The 26,575-nt window shown below is 32.3% G+C and overlaps 2 protein-coding genes and 1 pseudogene across 3 annotated transcripts; all 3 read left to right on the top strand.

Moving 5' to 3' along the window:
• Nucleotides 1-1,657: 1,657 nt before the first annotated feature.
• Nucleotides 1,658-6,511, top strand: LOC126697339 (protein RETARDED ROOT GROWTH-LIKE-like). The gene is made up of 7 exons (XM_050394299.1): nt 1,658-2,148; nt 2,506-2,614; nt 2,752-2,911; nt 4,515-4,663; nt 4,789-4,940; nt 5,895-6,009; nt 6,110-6,511. The coding sequence occupies exons 1-7, from the start codon at nt 1,754-1,756 to the stop codon at nt 6,245-6,247; spliced, it is 1,218 nt and encodes a 405-aa protein (XP_050250256.1). The 5' UTR covers nt 1,658-1,753; the 3' UTR covers nt 6,248-6,511.
• A 5,564-nt stretch (nt 6,512-12,075) lies between these two features.
• Nucleotides 12,076-16,968, top strand: LOC126697338 (protein NRT1/ PTR FAMILY 2.7-like). 2 transcript variants are annotated; one of them, XM_050394298.1, is made up of 5 exons: nt 12,110-12,228; nt 12,328-12,357; nt 12,455-12,545; nt 14,544-15,082; nt 16,013-16,968. In XM_050394298.1, the coding sequence occupies exons 4-5, from the start codon at nt 14,547-14,549 to the stop codon at nt 16,848-16,850; spliced, it is 1,374 nt and encodes a 457-aa protein (XP_050250255.1). In that variant the 5' UTR covers nt 12,110-12,228; nt 12,328-12,357; nt 12,455-12,545; nt 14,544-14,546; the 3' UTR covers nt 16,851-16,968. The 2 variants fall into 2 exon arrangements, with proteins under 2 accessions (XP_050250254.1, XP_050250255.1); XM_050394297.1 differs by having other exon boundaries at nt 12,076-12,228; nt 12,328-12,545.
• Nucleotides 16,969-21,791: 4,823 nt separating this feature from the next.
• On the top strand, nt 21,792-26,174 carry LOC126697333 (protein NRT1/ PTR FAMILY 2.7-like; annotated as a pseudogene).
• Nucleotides 26,175-26,575: the final 401 nt, after the last annotated feature.

Raw genomic sequence — 26,575 nt, 5'->3', positions numbered from 1 at the left:
ACTCTAAAGTTATGATTTACAACTATATTTTATGTTGGCTTTATTCCATGACAAAAAGTATTGTAATTGCATTAATTTGTTCATTGTATTTTGTAAGATTTTATTATATTAATGAGTTTAGTATTAAGTTAGTGAAGAATCGAGTATGAAATGAAGATCTGTGTAGTTTTGCGATTAGCTTGCAAGAAGTTCGTTAGAAGGGTTTCCACGAAAAGGGCAAGCGAGAAGCACATGCTGGAAGCTGAAGAGTCAAGTGCCAGGTTGCATTTTGTGAGTGCTTCGCAAGATAGGCCATCTCGTGAGGTACTCGCGAAACATTATGTCTGGAGGATTTTAAGTGTGACTTTCTTACCCTTCACCCATACTATATATACCCTCATTACCCACGAAGGTAAAAGAGGCCAATATTCAGAGAAAAAAAACCCTAGATAGGTTTTCTACAGCACAACACACCCACTTTTTAAAGAGAGAGCTACTCATCCCTAGTGAGAAATTATTGTAACATTTTCTCATTCCCTCTCCCATAGTTATACCTTGAAAGAAGATTTGTACTCAAATACAACATATAGCTTTTCAGAGTGTAGAGAGTATTTTGGAGCTTGGGAAGTGTTGAGGATTTGCAAAAAGAAGCCAGTGAGGCTTGTTAGATGCAATCAGGATCTGGAAAGTTAGAGAAGACATGACTTCGAGAAGTCCGTTGGTAGTAGGAGTTTAGAGGTCTCAAGTACATAAGGTAGACTAGGCTTGGAGGGTCTTTTGTTATTCGAGTACTCCAACTTTATTCTCTAGTGGATCGATTTCGATTTGGAGGGTCGTAAAGAGATTTTTCGCCGAGTTCTTCGGTTTTCCTATAACACGTCTCGGTGTTATATTGTGTTTGCATCTCTCTTCCTAACTCTTTAAGCTTTCATTTTATTGTTGATGATGGATGAATATGGCTCAGGGTAATGTTATCGGTTTATTGCGCTTATTTACTCTTGTTTCGCACTTTGTTTAAGTTAGAGTAAAAGCAATTTAACCGTAATTTTTAATTGGGAGTTTGAACAAGCTCTTGGGTTTTACTACAAATCCGGGCTTTCATAAACCAAAAATCTTAATGTCATATCATCATAATATATATCACATTAAGAGCATATCACAACGAATCAAATGCCCCTTATACTCTGTTTGTTTCGGTGATAATGTTTTCTAGAAAATGAGTCATTTTTCAACAAATATTTTCTATTAAACAATATCATTTTTCTTTGTTTGGTAGCAACCTTAAATGAGCTGAAAAACAATCTCCAAACTTCCCTTATTTAGCTTGCTGTGAGATAGAGTTGTTTTCCAAAAAAATTTAATGGAAAACAATCTTTAAAAATAAGTTATACTTTTTTTGTTGACCAAAGATAGTTTTCCATTAGCTCATTTTTTTTTTTTTTTTATGCAACCAAATATTGAAAAACTCGAAAAATTATTTTTACACAAGGTTTTCCATCCAAACGAATGGAGCATTAGAGTGTTTTGTCTAATCAAATAATTAGAATTTATTATCTTCCCATATATAATTACCCATAGTTATTATACACCATTATTATGATCTCAATTAAGACACAAGATTTTGAGACAAAACCTGCCCCATTTGAAGGCAAAAAGTCGAAGACCACAAAACCCCTAAAAAAAATATCTGGGTACAAAAAACAAACCAGTTGATAAACCCTGACAAATATACTCTTCAAAAACCCCAACAATCAAAGAAAAAACACACAAAAAAATGTGGCGCACCATTGACGCACAGCTAAGAGCCGCGCGTCTCTTCCCTTCTCTCTTCTCATCTTCTTCACAATCACAACCTCTTCACTTCTCACTCAAACCCATCTGTACATTCCTCACCACTAACCCAAAACCTCACCACACTCTCTGCTTAGTCCCCAAAACCCTAAACCTCCGCACCATTTTCGCCACCGCCACCACCGCCACCGACTCGATTTCTTGCCTTGCAAGTCTGACTGTGGTACGGTGCGTTTCGTCGTTCTCTCCTGCGGGTTCATTGGACTGGAACGAGCCCGTTTCGTGCTCCGAGGTCGGCGAGGGCAACGGCGACGATGACAACCTTGACGAAGACAACAAACCTTGTATTCCTGTTCGCGCTTATTTCTTCTCTACTAGGTTTGCATTTTGAACTATTTTTAGGAACGTTTCTGAAAGTGTTCAATTCCGTACGTGAAATGAAACCATTGATTGTGTTATAATTAGGCTGTGATTTTTTAAAAAATGGTTCAATTTACATGTTGAAACTTAAAAAAAATTGAGTGATTTCCGAAATTGGCAAAGTTGATAAGTTTACTAATGAAATTAAACACTTGCACATAGTTCAAGAACCAAAATATTTAATTGGGTCTCTTTTTTTTAGCAGTGCCTAAAACATAGGAAGTGGAAAACAAAGAATGCTTGCATAATTGTAGTTTTACTTATCTTTATCTGAATTTTCTGGTTAATTCATTTGTTTATTTATTTTTGGTATAGTGTGGACTTGAGAAGCTTAGTGGAACAGAATAGGCAAAATTTTATCCCACCAACGTCTCGTATGACTAATTATGTTGTTCTTAAGTTTGGCAATCTTTCTGAGATCAATGTAAGTTCTTTTTAATTTTCTATTGATTTTTTGTGCCGTTAATGTGTTCATGTTTTGCATCTTAACCATATATATAGCATTTGCTTGTGTAATGCAATTAACTTGACTGTATTGCTGAGGAGGGTTCTCTACTTCAGGGTTTGGGTGCGTCCTTAAGCGGAAGTAACTGCTGTTACATGGTAGTTTTTCAGTATGGCTCCATCGTCTTGTTTAATGTCCGTGAACACGAGGTTGATGGGTATCTGAAAATTGTACAAAAACATGCTTCAGGATTACTACCTGAAATGAGAAAGGATGGTAAGATCTTATATCCAGAATATCTTCAATTGAATATAAAGGTTTTTGGATTGGTAGCCTTACCCTCCACCCCTTTTTAGGGGGAAGAAGGTGTCATTTGAGCTAAAATGTATTGGTTCTTTAATTGAATATGAATTTATTGGGTTATCTTTTGTAAATATGTTTGAATCATTACAAGGAAACCTTTGTGAGGAATTTCCTGCATTGTAGTTAGCTTTTCATTGTCAAGCCAGAATGCAAAGAAGTATTAATGATCAAAAATCTAAAACTTCTGACTTTTAGTGTCCTCCCGCCTTGCAAACTTCTAGCATTTACCCTTCTTTGTTTCAAAAACTTATCTTTGTATTTGTTTCTATTAAGTTTTGGCAAAATTTGCACTTATAGTTTTCCTGGAAAATCCATTCTGGACATAACCAAGGTTTTGTTAGAAGCGAGAAATGAATGAAGGATAGGACGCAAATGGGCCTTCCCAAGATTTTGAGTGGCTGATTAGCGTGCGCGTGTACACACACACACATATTGGAACCTAAAAAGGTTTTTGTTAATGACACATTTACGTAGTTGTGTTGTTATTCTTTTTTTAGGGGGGGGGGGGGGGGGCAATCTGTTACGCTTCTGTCATACTCCTCATTTATAAGTTAATGATCTCCCTACTTATTCCCAAATAAAAAAAAAGAGTCAACGATATCCCTTTGAAATAGCATGATTATTATCAGGGAGTTTAGATAATAGATAACTTTTTTCTTTGGTCGATTTCTATCATATGCTTGTATCAGGACTGACATATAGATAACCTTACTCAGTAGAAACAATTAAGCGATGGCCCTGCTGGAAAAGTTCTTGTTTTTATTTTTATTTTTATAAGTAATAGTGCTTATTGAAAATAAAAAGAAGAGTAAATGAACCCAAGTACACAGACAGTGTACCATGGATACATAAAAAATTCAATCAAAATGACATAGATCTAGAAATTCATTTAAAGAAGACAACAAATGGCCACCTAAGGCAGCCAGCCAATCAAACATGGTATGAAGAAGATGCATTTTTATTGCCACAGACAAACGCTTAGCCCCATCAAAATTACAATGGTTCCTCTCCCTCCAAATAGTCTGCATCACACTATGAGGCATGGCTCCTCATACTTAAAACCTAAAACTTCGACAAAAGCACCCCTTCCAGCATTCCAACAACTCCACCACCCTCCTTGGCAAGACCTATTGCACTCCAAAAGGACAGAATACCAGGTCCTGATGGGCAACTTCACTTATCTTTAAGTTTAATTTAAAGCTTAGAAAGTCATTTCATTTATTTTTTCAGGTAGCTTTGTTGATATTTATGGTTTGAGAATTATCCTCTTAAATCTTCTCCTGTCGTTACCAACTTTCTTTGCTTGAGCGTTGTTATATTCTTTGCCTCTAATGAATAAGAAATGCTGAAGATCTTATATGTTTGGATTCTTTTTTAATTACAAAGTTGCATACACATCCTGTGGGTCCTTGCCCTCCATATGTTCTTGGGAGAGGAGGAAGTGCCAATTGAGCTAGAGCCCATTGACATATTTGGAGTTTATAATATCTGAATCTGAATTTTTTCAATACTCCAGAGTATGAGGTGAGGGAGAAGGCATCATTGAACACGTGGATGCAAGGTGGATTAGATTACATTATGTTGCAGTACCTGAGTACTGATGGGATCCGTACTATTGGTAGTGTTCTTGGCCAAAGTATTGCTCTTGATTACTATGTGCGCCAGGTATGTTCCATGACAATGCAGTTATATATTAAAAATAAAAATAAATAAATAAAGACTTCCATGACAATGTAGAAGTTTTTATGTTGTGAAGGTAAGCGTGTTCATAACTCTTTTTCTTCTCATAGGTTGATGGAATGGTTGCAGAATTTACTGATATAAATCGTGAGATGGAAACAACTGGAAAGTTCAAAATGAAGAGGAAAAAACTTTTTCAGTTAGTGGGAAAGGCAAATTCTAATCTTGCTGATGTGATTCTTAAGCTTGGGCTTTTTGAGAGGTAATAGTGTTAAGTTTAAGGGCTTGCATTAAACGAATTGTTTATGATGGTTCACCAGCCTATATAAGATGACTTTCTCAATGCTTTTCCCCAAAAAGAAAATGGGAATTAAAGCTTCAAGAACCGTCTTTACAGTATTCTCATGAAACTGGGAGCCCTGTATGAGTAACAAGAAAAAAGTTAATGAAATTGAAGATTAACCTCTGTTTGCTAGTTCTTTCTGTTTGCTTGTAGCAGGAGAGCATTAATCCCAGTGGTAGTGTTAGGTTTTGTTAGAGTTTCTTTACTTGTTGTGCTTTTGTTATTTTCTAATAGAAATTTTTTTGTGGGATCATTCTTGTTTTCTTCCCCTTCCATCTAGTGTATTACCTAGTTTATTGTCTTCATTTTCAAGGTTGGGAAACATGTTTTATCCTAAATGCATCTGTAGTATACCCAATTTGACAAAACTGTATCCACATTAGTATTGATTATTTTAGTCTTCTCCAATTTATTTATTTATTTAATTTTTTCTATATTTCTTATTCAATTAAATTTTAATTTAAAATATTTAATGCATTTCCATAATTTTCTTTTACCAATTGTTTCACTGCTCTGACTATTGAGCTGTAAAGCAATTTTAATTACTATTTTGATCTTTACCCTGGATTTGGTAGCACTTGGCTTAATTGAACAGCATGAGGATGATGATAATTTTAAGTATTCAGTTCAGTTTCTTTGATAATGATCCGTCTCAACTTTCTGACCATACTTAGAGCAGAGCACTCACACCAGTGTTTGCAAAAGGGTACAATTTACACAATCAGCTGTAATTGTGTAAAATAGAAAATTGCTACAGTAACCATGTAAATATACACAGTTACTATCTTGTATTCTTCCATCTCATTTAAGATTTATATTTTGTTTGCTATGCATGCTTGGTTTTACTCAAGCAAACTTTACTGATTTTTACAGATCGGACATTGCCTGGAAGGATGCAAAATATGCTCAAATATGGGAATATCTTAGAGATGAATTTGAATTGACTCAGAGATTCGCTAGTCTTGATTTCAAGTTGAAGTTTGTGGAGGTGAAATTTCTCTTTTCTGAACTTATCGTATATCATCTGAATGAATTTAATGTTTCAATTGATGTGCATGCTGTGGTGACATCTTGTTTTCTCTTTACAGCACAATATCCGCTTTCTTCAGGAAATTCTTCAGAATAGGAAATCAGATTTTCTGGAGTGGCTCATTATTGCACTGATAGGTGCTGAAATACTTTTATCAGTTTATGACATTGTCCACAGGTCAGCACTTAATCTTTAGGTCTAATTTCTGTTGGAGCCTGGCAACAATCACCAAATGTTACTTCAAAAATTTGACACAAAAACAAGAGTGAAATATTCGGTGAAATTTTTTCGGTGGGTGTAGTTAAACGTTCCATTTCCGTTGATGCACAAAGCCAGACCTAATGCATTGTTCGGTTCATTGTTACTTTGCAATGCATCATACTATTTACTAGTCCATTTTGTAATTTGTATATAAATATTTGAACCGTATTGATAATTATAATACTATTCTTCTGAATCATATGTATGTAGTGTTACTGTTAATCATGATTTGGAAGAATTATTACCTCATAATCTAGTTTTATACACAAATTCTAATCTTTCCTGCACAATGTCTCCATTTTAAACTCTGCATGTACTTTCTATGGGGATTGCAAAGCATAAAATATTTAACAAGAAACTTAAACACATAACAAATAAGGTACAGAACTAAAAGAGAAGCAATTGGTGATTGTGGAACCTGGTTCTAAAAAAAGAAGGTATTAATGTGTAGTAGTGTAAAGTTTATTTATTTTGTTGGGGTTTTGCTATGAGCGTAGTGAAAGATTTAGCCAAAATTTTATCGAGAGGTAGATAATTATAGGGGACTTGTGCACTTAAATAAATGCAACTGTGTTAAGGGCATTTATGGCATTTAATTAGCTGAAGGTCACGTGCAGAGCACGTGATTGTTATATTTAACAAACAATGAGTGCTATTTGTAATGTTACAATTAGGGTGGTAATGGTAAGTTTTTATAATTCAGAATGTGTAGTGCAAGTATTCCACAATTTAGAGTATACTTCTTTCTAGTCATCAAAAAAGAAAAGAAAAAAAAAAAGAGTATACTTCTGCAATTAACTAAAAAGAGAAAAAAAAAAAAAAAAAAAAAAAAGACAGCGTGTTATGCCTTCGATCACCAAATTCCACGTGTAACGTTCTACACTAAGGGTACGTTTGGTACACTGAATGAGGATTACGATAGGAATTGTAATCTTTATTACTAGAAATAAAATATATTGTAATGTAATAACTAAACTTATTCATTAGTTTGGTTGTGAGTTATAACATTAGAATGAAACTTAACATTTATTTTAGGAAATTCCTTACTCATACAATTATATCTCCTTAAAAATTGTTATTTTTAAATTTAAGAGAGATATGTGTTATTTTTTATGATTTTTTATTTTTATAATTGTTTTGAAATTATAACCCTTACTAAGGAATAACTAATACAATATTTTAAAAATAAATAGTTATTCTTCATTTTGAAGAATAGCTATTCATAAGGAATGATTATTTCTTATAATAAAAACATAACCAAACTAAAGAATAACTAAACCATAGGAATGATTATTACATTACATCGCCTATTACAGTCTACCAAACATGCCCTAACTTTTATTTTGTGTTTTGTGCTTTGGATGAGTTTTTTTTTTCATTAACTTATTTTGTTTATTTTGTGAATTATGTAAAAAATAAAATTGTATTTTTAAAAGAATTGATGTTTTGAAAAACTATCCAATGATGAAAATAGAATCATCTAATGGAATGAGACTATGGTTTTGAAACTTGGACCATTCATTAAACCATAAAAGGGAGAGATTTAAGGTTTTTGAGGTCAAACCAAGGTTGAATAGAGTTAAATCGTGATGATGTCATAATTAATTTAATAATTAATAAAAATAAAGGTATTAAATTCATAAATATTAATAAAATTGACTAAAATATTTTTAAAAACTGAAACAAACTTTAAAATAAATTTTATTATTTATTCTTATTATACCTAAATTATATAAATTAATGAATTAACTATAATGTTTTTACAAAAAATCCAAATAAGAGGATAGATGATGAGATTTATTATTAAAAAAAAAAAGAGAGACTAAAGTAAAAAACTCAAATAGACTTTTATTAAAAAAACCAGAAGGTTCCTTTTCAAATTTAAATTCACTCATCCATTCTGACTCCACCCACGTGATTTTTGCTTTATCTAGATTCTATACCGAATGCTTTTATTACTTTTACTTTGTGAAGCTTTATTTTCTTCTTACACGGTTATCCAGCATTAGCCTTCTAGTTCAGTACTCCTACAGTCCTCCCCTCTTCTTCCTCCTCATGAGTCACGTCTGCGACTGCGCTCATCTAATTTTTTTTTAATCTCATCATGCCATCAATCGGTGCTCCTTAAATTTCTTGCTTCATCTTTGGATCTTCTTCATCAGTTTCTCTCTTTCTTTTTATTTTTATTTTTTTCACTTCAAATCCAAGCCAGAATTTCAAATCGGAAAATCAAATTTCACCGACGTCTTACTGTTGGAGCGGCTTACGGTTTGAACGGTTTTTCAGGTCAGACCTCGGTTCAAGTGGTTCTCTCATATTTTCTATATAGCCGGTTTTCATGTATAAAAAACCGTTTTAATGAACGGTTCACGGATAATCCGATTAGACCGTACAGTCTAGTCTGGGTTTAAAAACCATGAATGGAACCCAGCACTTTTCAACCATATTTAGAGCGTGTTTGGCAACCGATTATAAGATAGCTCTTTGCTTAAATTATCTATTGTTTTAGGTCTTATACTACTTTTTGTCTCAATTCGATTTTAAATAATCTAACTCTTAGATTGTTATAAATAAATTAATTTTTAACTTTTTTGTCTTGTATTATGAAAATAAATTCTCGAAAATAAGCAATTATCAACTTTTCTTTTTCTCACATTAAATACTCAAAAATCAAAATGGGACCTCTACAAAAACTACCTAATATATATTCCAGTACTGTCACCTTCAAATCCAAAGGAACATTGAATAGTATTTTTTTATGCCCATTGCATAATTGATGACTTAAGAATGATGCATGTGTGACAAAAACAGAAAAATCACCGGGGAAAGAGCACTCTATTTTTTGCTAAAAAAATAAGAGATGGAGTGCGTTTTCCGGTGACCATCTTTTTTGGTTTTTATTTTTTAATTCGATAGAATTTCAACTTATGTTATTTGCTCTATTTGCTCTAGTATAATTTTTCCTTATAATCAAACTAAACGCCAATTGGTTTTTGGCTTAAGTTGGATTCAAACTCTAAATATTTTATTTAATGACAATAGACTTTCTCAGTTATGTCATTTGGAAATTATATTTCCTCGCTCATTTACTTATACATTTTTTATCTAATCCATTCATCATTTATAATCCTTGTACAAACACACTCAAATCTACACCTAATTTCAGAACATGTTTGCATGTTATTTTGTGATTGAATTACATCACTCATATTAAAACTGTGAAATAATTTTATTGTATTTGACAAAATAAATGGTAACTTTGTATAGAAGGTATATGAGTGCAGTATAAGTAATGTGTTGTACAAATATATGTGCAATACAAGAAATCGAGCCCTAAAGCCCATTGGATTAATATACATTCATAACTTAGAAATTGGACCATCATGAACAGTTCTCTCCAAATGACGAGAATGAAAAAAAAAAAAAATCAAAAACTCTATTCAATCCAAATAGCAACACTGATTATAAGCGTAGTGTTAGTTACAACTAACCAAACTGAATTAAATATATACTCAATATCTACTCGACACGTGTTTTAGCTGTAACGACTTCATTCTTGATTTTACAACTAATCAAAACTGAATTAAATATCTACTCGACACGTGTCTTTGATATTTTTTTTTGGAAGCCTGTGTCTTTGATATTTATAACAAACTTAACGCATTGGTTAATGAAACGACTTCATTCTGCCGATATTAGTGTCTTTCAATAATGATACGGACGGTGACACCATTATTAGGAAAATGGTATAAACTCGACCTATTTTACAAAATATTTTATAAACTATTGCGCTGAATATTGTAAATGATTATTAATATGTAAAAATGTAATGTCAATAGTGAGCCTAGATAAAACAAGTAAAATTTTACTATATTAACAATTTGTAAAAATATTGTAAAATAGTTTTTGGCTGTAGTATTATTCTTATTTTAAACTTGATTGTTGGGTACAATTTCTCATGTTTGGGTTTGGTTAGTGTCTTTCAATACATATTGGCAAAGTCGACTTGATGCATTTGAAGGCCTGAGGCGAAAATTGATTATCTTATTTTAGATGCAAAATTTATACTAATTAATATGAACTAGGTATAATTTTTTTTTTTTTTTTTTTTTTATAGAAATGTTATAGATAGAAAAAGTTTGACAAAATTTTTCATACTTCTTGTAGCAGATTGATAGTGGTAAGTAAAAAAGCTGTGTTAGTGGTAGACTTAGATGAGAACTAGTAAAAGTTTGCAAATTCAACTCTTATTATTATTCTTTTTTTTTTAGAAGTGTAACATTCACAATATTTTTTACAACAAATCCTATGTTTTAAGTTGCTTTTTGTTTTCTGTTTGAAAATATCACTATAATTATTTTTTTTTGTCATCAATAACAACCTACTACTTAACTTTAGTTGTAAAAGTGTTGTGAAAAATATTATGGACGTTGCATTTTTTTTTTCTCTCTTTTATTTGGTAAAAAAAATTATTTTATTTATTGATTATAAATAACCTTATTGGTTAAAATTTAAGAGCATTTTTTTTACTTGGGGCCTTAGGCAACGGCATTTTTTGCTTTAACATTCAGCCGACACTGCATATTGGTTAGACATTAATGATACGAACAACGACACGATTTTTAGGAAAATGGTATAAACCCAAGTTATTTTACAAAATATTTTATAAATTGATGTGCTGAATATTGTAAATGATTATTAATATGTAAAAATGTGATGTCAATAGTGAGCCTAGATAAAATAAGTAAAATTTTGCTATATTAACAATTTGTAAAAATATTGTAAAATAGTTTTTGACTGTAGCATTATTCCCATTTTAAACTTGATTGTTGGGTACAGTCTCTCGAGTTTGGGTTTGGCTTACTTCTAGTACTTTTTTAATTGGAGGTCTTCTTTTGTTTTAAATACACCATAGCAAGTGGTGGTGAGTTTTAATCTCCGCATTTTATTTAGTTGGTGGGTGATGTGATAATTTCTCATTAAAATAAAAGGAGATTCTAGTTAAAAAAGTACTAGAGTTAAGCCAAACTCCTCGTGTTTTGCCTTCTTCCTTTGGTGTTATGCACCACTGCAGTATCACTACTCCGGTGAAAAGTGAAATTATTGTAAGTTGACACTTAAATATGTGAAATTGGATACATTCTTAGATTATTTATACTTTTATTGCCTTTTATTTGAGCAATAATATTTGTATAGAAAAAAAATTTATAATATTTCTCATAATAGTTAAGTTAGTAAGTTTTTACTGGTTCTTATTTGAATCTACTATTAACATCACATTTTTACTTACTACTAATAATTTGTCACATTAGTTAAGTGTGAATTTTTGTTTTGTTTTTGGTGTTAGTAGACGTTCTCGTTTTATTAATATTGAATGAACGTGTGCAGCTAAGAAATTATTAAGTCTATTGGAAAAATTGTTGAAGTGGTCCTCTTAGAACCACGTCACGGTGTAAATGTGTGCATTAGCTTAAAAATAAAACATAAAAATCATCGGATGATATCACATTTGTATAGGTAGCGTCGACCTATTGGAGATAACGGAGAAAGACCACACAACAGTCCTAAAACTAATAATTTCTTCTCGGGAGAATAGCTGTATGTGATTGTGACGTGTGCTAGTTGGGGGGGGTGTTTTGATTGAAGTGATTGCCATAAATGTATGGGCCCCAACTATAAGAATCTCTATTCGGTATTCGTAAACGTAATAGTCAATGTGTGTGTGACACAGAGACAAGACCTTATATAATGCAGACACCGACGAAGTCTTCTGCACAATATCTTTAGCTCAAATATAGTTTAGAGAGAAAGAAAGAATGGAATCACTACACTTTGAAGAAGGTGCACAACAACAAGAAGCATCTAATAATAATGACTCCAAGAGAGGAGGCTGGGTTACTTTCCCCTTCATTATAGGTCTCTCTCTTTCTCTCTTTTACTATACTGGTTTGTGCTCTAATTTAAACTCAAAATTTTTAAGTTGGTCTAATATATGGATTTGTCTTAATTGAGCAGGAAGTCATATGAGTCTTACTCTTGTAGCTGGTGGGTGGGCATCGAACTTGTTAGTGTATCTAATAACAGAGTATAACATTAAAAGCATAGCAGCTACAAAAATACTCAACGTTGCCTTTGGTTGCAGCTTTCTCTTTCCTATTGCTGCTGCCATCATCTCCGACTCTTTCTCTGGCTCTTTCCCTGTCGTTTCCATCTTCGCCTTTGTTTCCTTGCTGGTAACTAGTGTCTCTTTTAAAAAAAAGAATTACTAAGTACTCAATTTACTAAGTTAGTCAAAGGGTATAAATTTGGGGGAATAGTTATTAGAATCTCGCTAACGGGGGCTTGGCTCAGCTGGGTATGATTCGTTCGCTCTGTCTAACACGCTTAGGTTCAATTCCCGCTACCAGCAGGAGTCCGTTGGTGGGCATCACATCCCTAAGCGTGTGTGCTCTGCCCGGGGGTTTAATATAACCATAAACACCCCCATTTTTTTTTCTCAAAAAAAAAAAAAGTTATTAGAATCTCATTTCATCACCTTGTGTGTGTATTTTTTAAAAGAGTTGGTACTAAGTTCTCCACTTACTAAGATAAGAGTAATGCTAGAAATGCAAACATTTTTATAAAATAAATTTACAAATTGTTGATCTAGTGAGTGATTATTGGTAAAAAAAAAAAAAAAAAGATGTTAAGGTGGACCTAGATGAGAACCAATATATAAGAAACTGGTCATAATAACAGTTTGTAAAAATATTATAAAATAGTTTATAATTATAGCATTACTTCTAAGTTAATGCACTTTATTTGTGATGGTAAATGTATTTATAAATCTGTTTGACAAGTATATATATACTTGGTATTATCTATTACTATCACATGACGTGAGATTGATGAGTTCACACCAAATACCCATTTTTTCTTGGAACCAAAAAAAAAAAAAAAAAAAAAAATCAAAGCACTTTGCACTTTTTTTAAAGAAAATTAATCTCATTTGAAAGTGCAATTTCTCTTTATTTCATTTGAAATAGAAAAGAGGAAACAGATAAAATTATTACTTATATGGATATACACACACAAAGATTTTTTTTGTTCCCATCATTTTATTAAGCTGAAGTCATACTTTCAATTACTTTCTCAATTGATATGAAATTGTTTACTATTTCTACCAATTTTATTTTTGGTCTTCCACCATAGATACACGTTAGTTTCAAGTTAATCCAAGCAATTAATAAATTCTTGACATGACTTAATATCATAAAATTGTTGTACTAAATATAAAATTTTCAAATGAAATTATGGAAATGGTTGCCCTCAATGTAGCTATGCGCTTTTCAGTATTACAACTTTTAAACTAAGTTTGTCATAACAAACACATCATATTCAAATATAACAAAAGTTGGGTCTTAGATATTATGGTTAAGCCTAATGTCTATTATGTGACTGCCATTTTATTAAATCTTAAAATTTAAAAATTTTCAATTCCATAGACATTTTAAGGCATTTCTAATTGCATCCTCAATGAACTACTATTAACTAAAAGTAATAAAAATTCAAATAAGTTAGGATTAAAATATATTAAAAAAAGCTTCCATGTGAAATTATAAAAACTCTAGCATACTAAATAGGAATTGTAAATTATATAATAATGGTTTATTTAATAATTACTATTTTTTTTTCTACAAGTTATTTACTTATGGTCACAAAAAATATCCATAATAAATTCCATATTTCAAAGGAGTTTATTTATGTTCTTTTTTAACTTATTTTATAATCGATTATAATCTATAGTTTTTGATTAAATTTGGAATTATATAATTTGCATACATCATGTGAGACACTGAGATGTAACTTAAAATGATTATTATTCTTTTATTTTTAAAATCTATTTTATTATTTAAATTGTATTATATTTTTAAAATATTTTTTTTAGTTTACAAATGATTCTTGATTAATCCATGAAATGCATGGACATTTATATACCTTTTGATTTTTAGACGCCCAATTAGAGTAATAGACTATAGCTTTAGTCATAATTTGACAGATTTGTGAATGATATCAAGAGCAATATTCACCGATTTTTTTTTCAATTTTGTGTAATCTAAAATATAATTTAGAATATTTTCTTAAATAATTTTATATTGATCAACAAAATGGAATGCCACAAACTGTCTATTTTAGATGAAATTAATCTCTCTTTTTCTTTTTTTCATTCTATTTCATTCTTGAGAATTCAGGGTATGATCATGTTCACCCTCACGGCTGTAATACATTCCTTGAGGCCACCTCAATGTGTAATTGGCTCATACCCATGTGAAACCCCATCAAATTTTCAATATGCAGTCATCTACATGACCTTATTGCTGGCTTCACTAGGAGTTGGAGGCACACGCTTCACAATTGCAACTATGGGAGCTGAACAATTTGACAAGGCCAATGATCAAGGAATTTTCTTTAATTGGTATTATTTAACCTTGTACATTGCTAATGCAATTAGCTTCAGTGCCATTGTTTATATCCAAGACAATGTGAGTTGGGGGTTAGGATTTGGAATATGTGCCATTGCAAATGTCATTGGCTTAGCCGTATTTATAATGGGAAAGAAATTTTATTGCCAAGTTAAGTCAAAAGGAAGCCCTTTCACAAGCATAGCCCGTGTCATGGTTGCAGCTATTCGGAAAAGGAATATACTGAGATCTTTTGGAAGCCATAACTATTATTTTGGAACCACCGAGGCGTTAAAAATGGAAGATGATGCATCAATGAAAAGTTTAAGGTATGAATCACTTTAACTATATGTCTGTTTTGGAAATTATCTCAGCTATATATCACCATTTTGTATTTTAATTGATATTATAACGGTGAAAAAAGAGAGAAAAACTAAAGAAAAATTTGTTATGCATAATAGATCAATATACTTATCTATTAAATATTCAATTACTTGATTAAGTAGAATAACTCAAATATAAAAAATGACACCATCTCTAACGTCATATGCCTTTGATTACGTACCTATAACCTTTTAAGGGCGGTAATGCTTGACATTAATAATGATCACCACATAAACACAACACAATTATTTGTTGGTTGGTGTTTAATGTAAATAAGTTCATGTTAAAAAGGTTGATCATTTTGACATGAGTAATAATATATTGGGTCAGTTTTGTGTTGATATAGGGCTCAAAAAAAAAAAAGTTTTGTGTTAATACAAATTGAAATGACTTGTTTCTCAAAAAAATAAAATAAGATAAAATGAAATGACTTGATTTATTATTTGTGTTAATACAAATTGACTTAATTATTTTAAACACAAACCTATTTAACCAATATAATAAACGTTTTTCCCCCTATATAAATTAGACTTCAAATATATAATTAAATTAGTTTTATGATTATATAGGTAATTCCTTCAATGAATCCGTAACACTTTTACCCAAAACAATGAATAAAACCTTTCATTTCATTTTAATTTTTTTAGATTGTGTCGGTCCAAATTTTGTTCCCACCATATCATGGTTGGGTCTACCCAATAGTTCTTGCTTCCCAAGTTATTTATACTGATGTGGAGTGTTTTAGTTTTCCTTGTTTGACTATATTTTAAGAGAACAATCATGAATTATGCCATATATAAGTTGAAATTTTATTATATTTATCAAAATAAAAAGATTATTGTTTGTGAAACTAAAATGTCACCACTTCCATACAGGTTCTTGAATCGTGCAGCTTTGATAACTGAAGATGACAAACAATTAGATGGCTATTACGCAAGATCATGGAGATTGTGTACCATGGAAGAAGTGGAAGCCCTCAAAACCCTGATAAAACTTATCCCATTATGGTCTACTGGCATTTTTTTAAGTATTTCAATAGGTGTTTCTAGTAGCCTCATAACCCTCCAAGCCTTAACCCTGAATCGACACATTGGGCCACATTTCAAATTCCCAGCTGGGTCATTCCTACTCTTCAACTTTTTAGCTACAGCAATCTCAATCTTCATTGTTGATCGTTTCTTCACTCCCATGTGGCGAAATCTAACCCATCGACCTTTGACACCAATCCAACGAATTGGAATTGGACATGTAATCAATATCCTTAGTTTGGTGGGATATGCCTTAATTGAAATTCGAAGACTCCATGTGGTTCGAACTCACAGCCACGCTAACCAACCTAGTTTGGTTGTGCCCATGTCGGCATTTTGGCTTGTGGTGCCACTAGCCATTGTGGGTATTGGAGAGGGGTTTCATTTACCAGGATCAGTTGCATTATATTATCAAGAATTTCCAATATCACTAAAAAGTATGTCCACTGCTATGATCTCATTATTACTCGCAATTGGGTTTTTTCTAAGCTCAGCTATAATTGATTTGGTAAAGCGAACCACTATATGGTTGCCTGATGATATTAATGTTGGAAGAGTGGACAAAGTGTATTGGATGTTGACAGTGATAGGAGTGGTGAATTTTGGCTACTATATAATTTGTGCCAAGTTGTTCAAATACCAAAATATTGAGGAACATGATGGAGATTCAAGGTCTGCTCTCTAAAATTGGGAAGATAAATTGAGTGTTTTTATAAGTTGGTTTACTTACTCTATGTGTGAAGGAAGGAAATTTGTGCCATTTTAGAGTTTAATAAATAGTTGTTTGAGATGAAGTTGGTTTACTTGTCCTATGTGTAAAGTAAGTTGGTTTACTTATTCTACGTGTCTAGACCCTTTTTGTGACGAAGTTAAATAATACCTTAAGAGCATTGGTAAAGGCCATTAATTTTTTTTTTTTTTTTAATTTAATTGTTACAACAAGTGAGGGAGGAGGGGGAGGTTTGATTCTCTTTATAAAAGAAACCAAACAAACGCCCCTAAGTTCCAAGACCATCTACACTTTGTAAAAACATTTTACACACCTATTGTTTGCATACCCTAAATGAGATATGTATAAACAAATTCCTATACATGACTAGGCTATATCCTCTATGTGTTTTGTGGGTGAGTGATACATGGTCCAAGGGCCTTAGGCTTCACTACGAGAGACCTTGACATTGAAGAATAATCCGATTATGAGAATGGTATAAATACCTACCTCACCATCCTTATGCAACTAAGAACTAAAAGACTCATTTGAAAAATCCTTTATCGCTTCCAATTTACTATGTTAAGATTTGGAGTGATCATCACCATCCTTCTATGATTATTATTTTTTATCATTAGGCCAAAATATCACAAGTTCGTACTCTGTGTGTACAGGAACCTGAGGTACTAGAGAACTTCTGCTAAGAACTTCCAATCTTGAACCTCAATACTAAATTACCCTTGTTCAACTTTCCAACACCTACAAGTTCGATCACCAAATTCCGCAAGCCATATTCTACACCAGCATGATATCTAGTTGTTGAGGTATTTGAAGTACTCAAAATGGAACCTCCACTGTAGCTCCTAACAAAGAAATTTATCATGCCCAGAAACAGAACTTGTCACTCTACAATAAGACATTAAAATAAATCTCACAAATATTAAAGTGGTGAAATCGGAACATAAAGTAATAAATAATAGTAGTAGGCCACAAAACTAATTATATTCATTATGTGTAACATTATGTACATCTGGGTTCATCCAGCCATGATAATTAGTGTGGCCTTATGACATATAGGAAACTCTATAATTTGATATTGGTAGAAGAGGTCAACAATGTGAGAAAATTAGAGAAAATTATAAATTTATAACATATCTTATGTTTACTCTTGTCTCGGCTATGATATAAGGGATGTTATTATTCAGTTCTTAATTATTGTCCTTAATTTTCTCTTTCCTTTTTTGAAGTCACACATAATTAAATACTTATATAGACGTATCTGATAAGAATATATATTAGATACGTCGACCAACCACCTAAAAGATACATATGATCTATGGCACCGAAACAATGATAACATTTGCCTTTAAAGTTTTAACATTCAAAACATAATTCTCCAATTTTGGTCCCTCTTATTCTTCATGTGACTTTTTTTAAAATGAGAATGTCCAGAAGCACGATAGAATTTCATAATATTTTCATGACACTCTTATTTTTAGTTGTGGTGGATTTGAATGTAATATCTTCTATTTTATTTTAACTTATGGTGAATTAATACTTAAGCTTGTTATGAAAATGTTATGGATTTTTTTTATTTTTTTATTTTTTTTATTTGTGTGAATTAAGAAATTTATTTACTTTAAGCTGAGAAACAAAAAGAGGAAAAATAAAGTAAGAAGAAAATTAGATAACAACATAAGCGTAGGTAAATGATAATATTAGGATTAAATTCCAAGTCTTCCCCATCGACATCATGACTATTAACTATTGAAGGGTAATAATGACTGGAGTTAATAGTTCAAGTGCCATTCCTTCTCCCCTAATGATAGGATGAAAAATAAGGTCGTGGGTCTAGTGCATTGGTAACTTACCCTTAATAATAAAAGAAAATAAATTCAAAGATCTCCAATCACCAATTTCTTTTTAGGAAAGAAAAAATGGTTAAATGCAGTAAATTACCTTAAACTATGGGATACTTGTACTTTATAACCTATGGAATCACCATCCCAATTGTAGCAAATTTCACCTCATAATATCACTGATTGTTAAAATTTAAGATCACGTGCAAATCACTTGACCAATATATATATATATATATATATTTTTTTTTACAGTTTGCCATGCAGCTAGTTAATGTACTAAATTTTTGTGGTCATATGACTTGCATGCGATCATTAATTTTAATGGTCAATTAGGTTATAGGGTATAATTTGTAAAGTTATTTGATACAATTAAGATGATAATTGAAGTTTTCATATAGTTTACTGTGCAAAGTGAAAATACTCACCCAATTATCCCCGAAAGAAGCGTCCCATATCATGGTTAGGGCTAGGTATACCCACCCAACCCAATAGTTTCTTGCTTGCCATCGTTATCTACACCTTTGGAGTTTTTTAGTACTAAAGTGTCATTATTCCACTATTAGAGCAACGGTATTAGTGGTTGTAAAAGTTTGTAAAATACAAAAAATGCTTAATTTTACACATTTTAACCAAAAAAACACCCACATCAGTGCTTGTAAAAGTGTGCAAATATACAAAACTGCTACAGTAACCGTGTATATATGCACGATTACTGTAGCTTTGCAAATCATTATTTTTTTATATTCTCTCTCACATAGTCAGACTCTATCCCTTCTTCTTCTCTCTTCTTTTTCTTTTTCATCTCACACGCTCTCTTCATTTGCACAGCCGATCAACCATTTGCCCACCACCACTCAACCGATGCAACCCACCACCACTCAACAAACGCAACCCACCACCACCATTTTACAACACATAAAAATCCAATCACAAATTCAATAGAAAATCCAAGCCAAAATCAACAAAAATCAAACCAAAAATCAATAGAAATCAAACCTAAAATCAACCCCAACATATCAAATGGAAAACCCAAACCCACCCGAAGCCCTCTCTGAACTCACCCTCACCGAAGCCCTCTCCAAACCCAAGCCACTCGTCGCTTGCCACTGCCACCTCTATGGTGGTTTCACTTCTTCTATTTTTTCTTTGTTTGATCAATGGGCTTTGGGATTTTGATTTGGATTGCCTGTTAAGATTTGATGTTGCTCGCATATGCTTGGGATTTTGCTTGATTTCATATGTAGCGTATTGTGATTTTGCTTTTGATGTTAAGAACAATGTGTTTTGGGATTTTGCTTGATTTTGGGTAGCATTGGGTCTGTGAAAGAGAGGGGTATTGAGTGAGGAAATAATAAAAAATGTAAAAGAATAAATATTTTATTGAATAAATGTGTAGAATAGATAAACTAATGTGAGTATTTTGTAAAAATTGGTGTGTAAAATAGAAAAAGTAATTTTTTTTTGCAAAATAGACAAAAATTTTGCATTGATTGATGCGGTTGCTCTTATATGTGAAACTAAAGTGTCATCATTTTCATGTAGATTCTTGAACCACGCAACACTAATTACTAAAGGTGACCAACAACTAGAGGACTCTTACGCAAAATCATGGAGGCTTTGTACTATGGAAGGAGTGGAAGCCCTCAAAACTCTACTCGGAATTATCCCATTATGACTAGCATTTTTTTAAGTGCCATAATAGGTACTTTTTAGCTGCAGCCATCTCAACATTCATCATTGACCATTCCTTCTTTTCCACGTAGAGGAATCTAATTGGCGAACTTTGTCACCCTTTCAACGTATTGGAATTGGACATATAGTCAATGTCCTTGACTTGGTGGGGTCTGCCCAAATTGAAATTCGAAGGCTCAATATGGTTCGAGCCCATAACCTCACTGGTCAAGTTAGCTTGGTTGTGCCCATGTCAACCCTATGGCTTGTGGTACGTACCACTAGCAATTGTGGGGATTGGGAAGGGATTCCATTTTTCAAGATCAGATGCATTGTATTATCAAGAATTTTTACTGTACGTCACTAAGAAATACTTCCACTGCTATGGCATTTTATTACTTGCAACAGGGTCATACTCAACCCAGACAACTTTGGATTTGATAGATCGAATAGTACTGGATGGTTGACGGATGGGAGACTGGATAATGTGTATTTGATGTTGGTAGTGAAAGGAGTGGTGAATTTTGGCTACTATTTTTAATTTGTGCCAAATTGTTTTAAGTCCCAAAATAATGAAAAACATTACGGGACTTCGGGGCTAACTCCCTAAAATCAGGAGGGTTGAGACTGTTTTTTTTTTTTAAATAAAAAAAAATTATAATTTGATTTAATCTATGTGTGAGATCAGAAAAATTGCGCCACTTGAAGTTTAATAAGCAAGTTTTTCTTTTTTTAAAATTATTTTAAATTTGATAATGCAGGTGGTTACAAATTGAAGGGTATTCTTGAAGCAACCACCCTGAAGTTGGGGTTTACTTGATTAACTTTAGGATCGATTGAAGTTGTGCGATTTTGAAGTTATCTTCTTTAATTAATTTCTTCTTTTAAAGTCAAATTTTCTTCTTCTTTTTCTGTTTTCGATTTTATTTAAGTTGGGTTTTTCTTGATTAACTTTAGGATGGAACCTCCACTTTTGCTCCTTAAAAAAAGATCATTTAATTTTATGACTTAAAATAATGCATGTTTGAAGATGAAGCATATATAGTATATTCAAGCACACTCTCTTTTCTCTTGTAATCCATTCACCTTTTATTTTCCCAGGAAAAAAAAAAAAATTGTCGAGTGGGTAATAGTAGTAACAATAACGAATTTATAAATATGGAAAATCATGGCTTTTTACGATTGTATATAAGAATTAAGAACTTTTCTACATTTTTTATATTATTCACATTTCAGTCGTGTCTAAATTTTATATACATTATACGGACCCTTTCTTCCTAGTGTCAATTTTTTATCGTTTTTCTCTCATTACCAAATAAAATCGGTACGATCTTTAATAGTGCATATATGAGAGAGAGAGAGAGAGAGAGAGAGAGAGATCTTTAATAGTGCATATATGAGAGAGAGAGAGAGAGAGAGGCTTCCTATATAATAGAGGTGTTTGATATAGGATATATCTGCTTAGCTCAAATATAGTTCAGAGAGAAAGAAAGAAAGAGAGAGAAAGAATGGAAGGCAAAGAATCAAAACAGTTTGAAGGGAGGCTTTCTGCCTTGACTACACCAAATGAAGAAGGTGGACAAGCATCTAAGGAGTCCAAACGAGGAGGGTGGATTGCCTTTCCCTTTATCATAGGTCACTATCTCTTTCTTTCTCTCTTTGTGCTACAATATAAACTCCATTTTTAAGTTGGTCTAAATTAAATGGCACTATATATATATATATATATATAATATGCACTGTTTTTTTTTTCAAGCAGGAACTCTGATGGGTCTTTCCCTAGTAGCTGGTGGGTGGGCATCGAATTTGATAGTATATCTAATAACAAAGTACAATGTGAAAAGCATAGCAGCTACGAAAATAAATAACATTGTTCTCGGTTGCTTCTCTCTCTTTCCTGTTGCCGGTGCCATCATTGCCGACTCTTTCTTAGGCTCCTTCCCTGTCGTTCTCATCTTCTCCTTTGTTTCCTTACTGGTAATTATTTACTGGTTTTTAAGCTAATCAATAAAAGCATTTGTTAATGGTGCTCTTTATTTGATTGATGATGCAAAAACCTAATTTTTTTTTTTTTTTTTTTTTTTTTTTTTTTTGGGTTAAGACAAAAACCTAATATGATGGTGGTGGTAAGTAATACTTTATCTTCATTATATAATTTTTTAATATCACTCATGGGTATTAGCTCCAACGTCACATCCTAGTAATTAATTATTTTTTATAAGAAAAAATAAATTAAGATAAAATTCTTTGATTCAATGTCTTTGTGTGTATTAATTTACAGTAAGTTTATAACAAGTTTAGGATTTTTTAGCGAGTGACCTTTATTTTATTGATAATGCAAAAACCCAATATGATGGAGTTCTCTTCATTACATAAATTTTTAATGTCACTCATGAGTTTTAGCTCCAACGTCACATCCTCGTAATTATTTTTTATAAGAAAATTTAAATAAAGGTTAAAATCATGGATTTGTAAGTCTGTGTCTATTAATTTACAATAAATTTATAATAAGTTAAGAGTCTTATTAATGAGTGTCTTTACGACATTTGTTAATGGATCATTTTAAGAAAGTTTTAAGTTTGCAAATAATTTTTTAATTCTTCCAAGTATCATATCATCATTCTGATAATATATACATATTTTTGGATTGGTAGATACCTGGTCTATTTTTTATTTTTTATAATGTGATGTATTTGTGAATAATATCATACACAACATAAGGTGAGATATTCAATTACGTAATCAAAAATAATTTAAAATATATTTTATATAAATAAATTTATATATGTATATTCCTTAACAAAACGGAATGTCACTAATTTCTTTGAGAATACAGGGTATGATCATGTTCACCCTAACTGCTACAATACATTCCTTGAGACCAGCCCAATGTGTAATAGGCTCATATACGTGTGAAACCCCATCAAATCTTCAACATGCAGTCCTCTATATGACCCTAGGGTTGGCTTCACTAGGACTTGGAGGCACACGCTTCACAATTGCAACTATGGGAGCCGAACAATTTGACAAGCCCAATGATCAAGGAATTTTCTTCAACTGGTATTTTTTCACCTTGTACGTAGCAAATGCAATCAGCTAGACACAGAAGCGCTTCTGTGTCATTGTTTATATCCAAGACAATGTGGGTTGGGGATTGGGGTTTGGAATATGTGCCATTGCCAATGCCATCGCAGTAGTCCTATTTGTATTAGGAAAGCGATTCTATCGCCAAGTTAAACCAAAAGGAAGCCCTTTCACAAGCATAGCTCGTGTCATAGTTGCGGCAATTCGGAAAAGGAAATTATTGGGAACTTCTGGAAACCAAGATTATTATTTGGAAACCACTGGCGTGTTAAAAATGGAAGCTGGTGCATCAACTAAAAACTTCAGGTATGAGTCACTTTAACTCTCTCTCTCTCTCTCTCTATATGTTTTTGGTGGTTATTGTTTTAGATTTTTGCTTTTTATTTATATTATAATTAATCAATGTAGCCAACATTATAATATAGGAAATTCTCATAATTAAATTTAGGAATTGAGATGAATATAATTTATCTTAATGCCCAATTTCATCAATAAAAAAAAAAGTATATATATATCTCTTAATGCCATGAAGACTCAAGTGGTGACCTTTGAAAAAAAAGATATAGTACATGGTAGGACACACAAGTCACTAATTATTTCTTTGGTGGTTTTTTTTTGGGGGGGGGGGGGGGTGGTTGGGGTGCAAATTAGGATTATTAATGTTTGATAAAAAATAAAGACTTGAGACATTTAGGATTTTTTTTTTTTTAGAGAGTTTTTAATCTATAATGTTTGCTCTTGAATATAGTTTTTTATCATCAAACTAAGACATTAATCAATTTTTGGTGTAGGCGGTGATTGAACCCCAGATCTTTTATACAACCATCTAACTATTGAATTATAAATAATAATAAAATCCTAGCAAATTTTATTACTTAAACCTCACGTTTTCCACTTTACAAATGAGCCAAAGAAACCAAGCAAAACTCCACCCTCACTCAGTTCTACTAGGTGGAACCTAAACAAAACACATAAACCCCAACATCATGATTTCTAAATTCTAGAGAGAATCACGGCAGCCAATGAAAGAGAGAAACTTAGCAGCCAAAGTGAGAGAAAAACACAATAAAGGGGGAACACAACATTGATCTTAACACCGAGAGGCTGGTCTGTGTTGCGGTGGTTGCTACGGCAACAAGGAAGGAATCGAATGGCGTTGGTAGTGCAAGTCACAGTAGCGGTAGCAAGTAGAGGATCGATTGGTGTTGGTGATGCTACAGCAACATTAATTCTCACACACTATAATTAAATGGGATTTGCTTTTATCTTGAGCATAAAATTATAGGGCTTTTTTTTAATTTATATTTTTTTTTGAAGGACTTTCTCTAAGTAAAGTAAAGAATATGGATTAGATAAATAATAATATTAGGAATTAAAATAAAAGATTGTCCCAATAAACATAATTAAAATAAAAGATTGTCCCAATAAACATACTTACCATTAAAGGGAGAGGATTCAAATTCTCACTTTAAATGATCAAGGTTCTTCAACTTTAAATGTTTAACTTCAAATCTTCAACCACTAATTTATTTTTCCCAGAAAAAAAGTCATATCATGATTGGGTCTACCTTGACTATTATTTATGAAACTAAGTATCACCATTTTCGTGCAGATTCTTGAATTGTGCAGCACTAATAACTGAAAGTGACAAACAAATCGATGGTTCTTATGCAAGATCATGGAAATTATGTACCATGGAAGAAGTTGAAGCCCTCAAAACCATAATCAGAATTATCCCAATATGGTCTACAGGCATTTTCATAAGTCTCTCGGTAGGTATTTTAAATAGCCTCACAATCCTCCAAGTACTAACCATGAATCGACATCTTGGGCCTCATTTCGAAATCCCAGCTGGGTCATTCACACTCTTCAACTTAATAGCTACGATTGTTGCAATCTTCTTCATTGATCGTTTATTGATTCCCACTTGGAGGAAAATAACCTGTCAAACATTGACACCACTCCAGCGTATTGGAATTGGCCATATAATCAATATCCTTGCTTTGATAGCATCAGCCCTAATTGAAATTCGACGACTCCACGTGGTCAGAACCCATAGCCTTATGGGCCAACCCAACTTGGTTCTACCCATATCAGCCCTATGGCTTGTTGTACCACTAACCATTATAGGCATCGGTGAGGGTTTCATTGTCCCAAGTACGATTGCATTGTACTATCAAGAATTTCCACAGTCACTAAAAAGTACGTCCACAGCTATGGTCTCGTTATTACTTGCAATTGGGTTATTTCTAAGCCCGGCAATTATGGATTTGATAGATCAAATCACGGGATGGTTGCCAGATAATATTAACGCTGGAAGATTGGATAATGTGTATTGGATTTTAACAGTGATGGGAGTGCTGAATTTTGGCTACTATCTAATTTGTGCCAAGTTGTTTAAGTATCAAAATGTTGAGGAACATGATGGGCCTTCAGTTCTGGCTCTCTAGAATCTGGAAGATTGAGACTGTTTTTAAAAGTTGCTTTAATCTAGGTGTGACTTTGGAGTTTAATAAATAGTTGTATTTATGCATTTGGTAATGTAGGTGTTTACAATTTGCAGGGTTTTCTTTAGCAACCACGCTGAGGTTGGGGGGTTTTTTCTCTTCTTTTATGTATGGAATCTGGAAAGTGGAAACATTAAGATAGTAGAATAAAATTATCGGTATTCTTTGGATGTTAACCTTTAGCTCTTAAAAGTTCAAATATATATCCAATGAGTTAAAAATAAATCGATTTACACTTAAACAAACAGCAATAAAGATTCGAGCCTTTTCCTGAAAGGACTTTCTCAACTTCCTTTGTATGTGACTTTCCTGTGGACTGCTAAATTGAAAAATATTGTTCGATCATTCTGGATACTTACGTCAGTTGCAAAGTATGGTTTCGTTTTGACCTTGTATGAAATCATAAAAAATATTTGGTAACCTCTTATAATTAAGCTAGTATTTTGTGAACCAAAATCCGCAAAGCACACTACGGGCAAAGTGCAACTGGAAAGCTTAAAAGAGAGCCAGCACAAGAATAGAACCTCTTTTTTTTTTTTTTTTTTTTTTTTTTCTTTTTTATTTTATTTATTTATTT

Source organism: Quercus robur, chromosome 8, assembly GCF_932294415.1.
Source record: "Quercus robur chromosome 8, dhQueRobu3.1, whole genome shotgun sequence".
NCBI lineage: Eukaryota > Viridiplantae > Streptophyta > Magnoliopsida > Fagales > Fagaceae > Quercus > Quercus robur.
The sequence above is the reverse complement of the archived record's forward strand: the minus strand, read 5'-3'. Positions and strand labels throughout refer to the sequence as shown.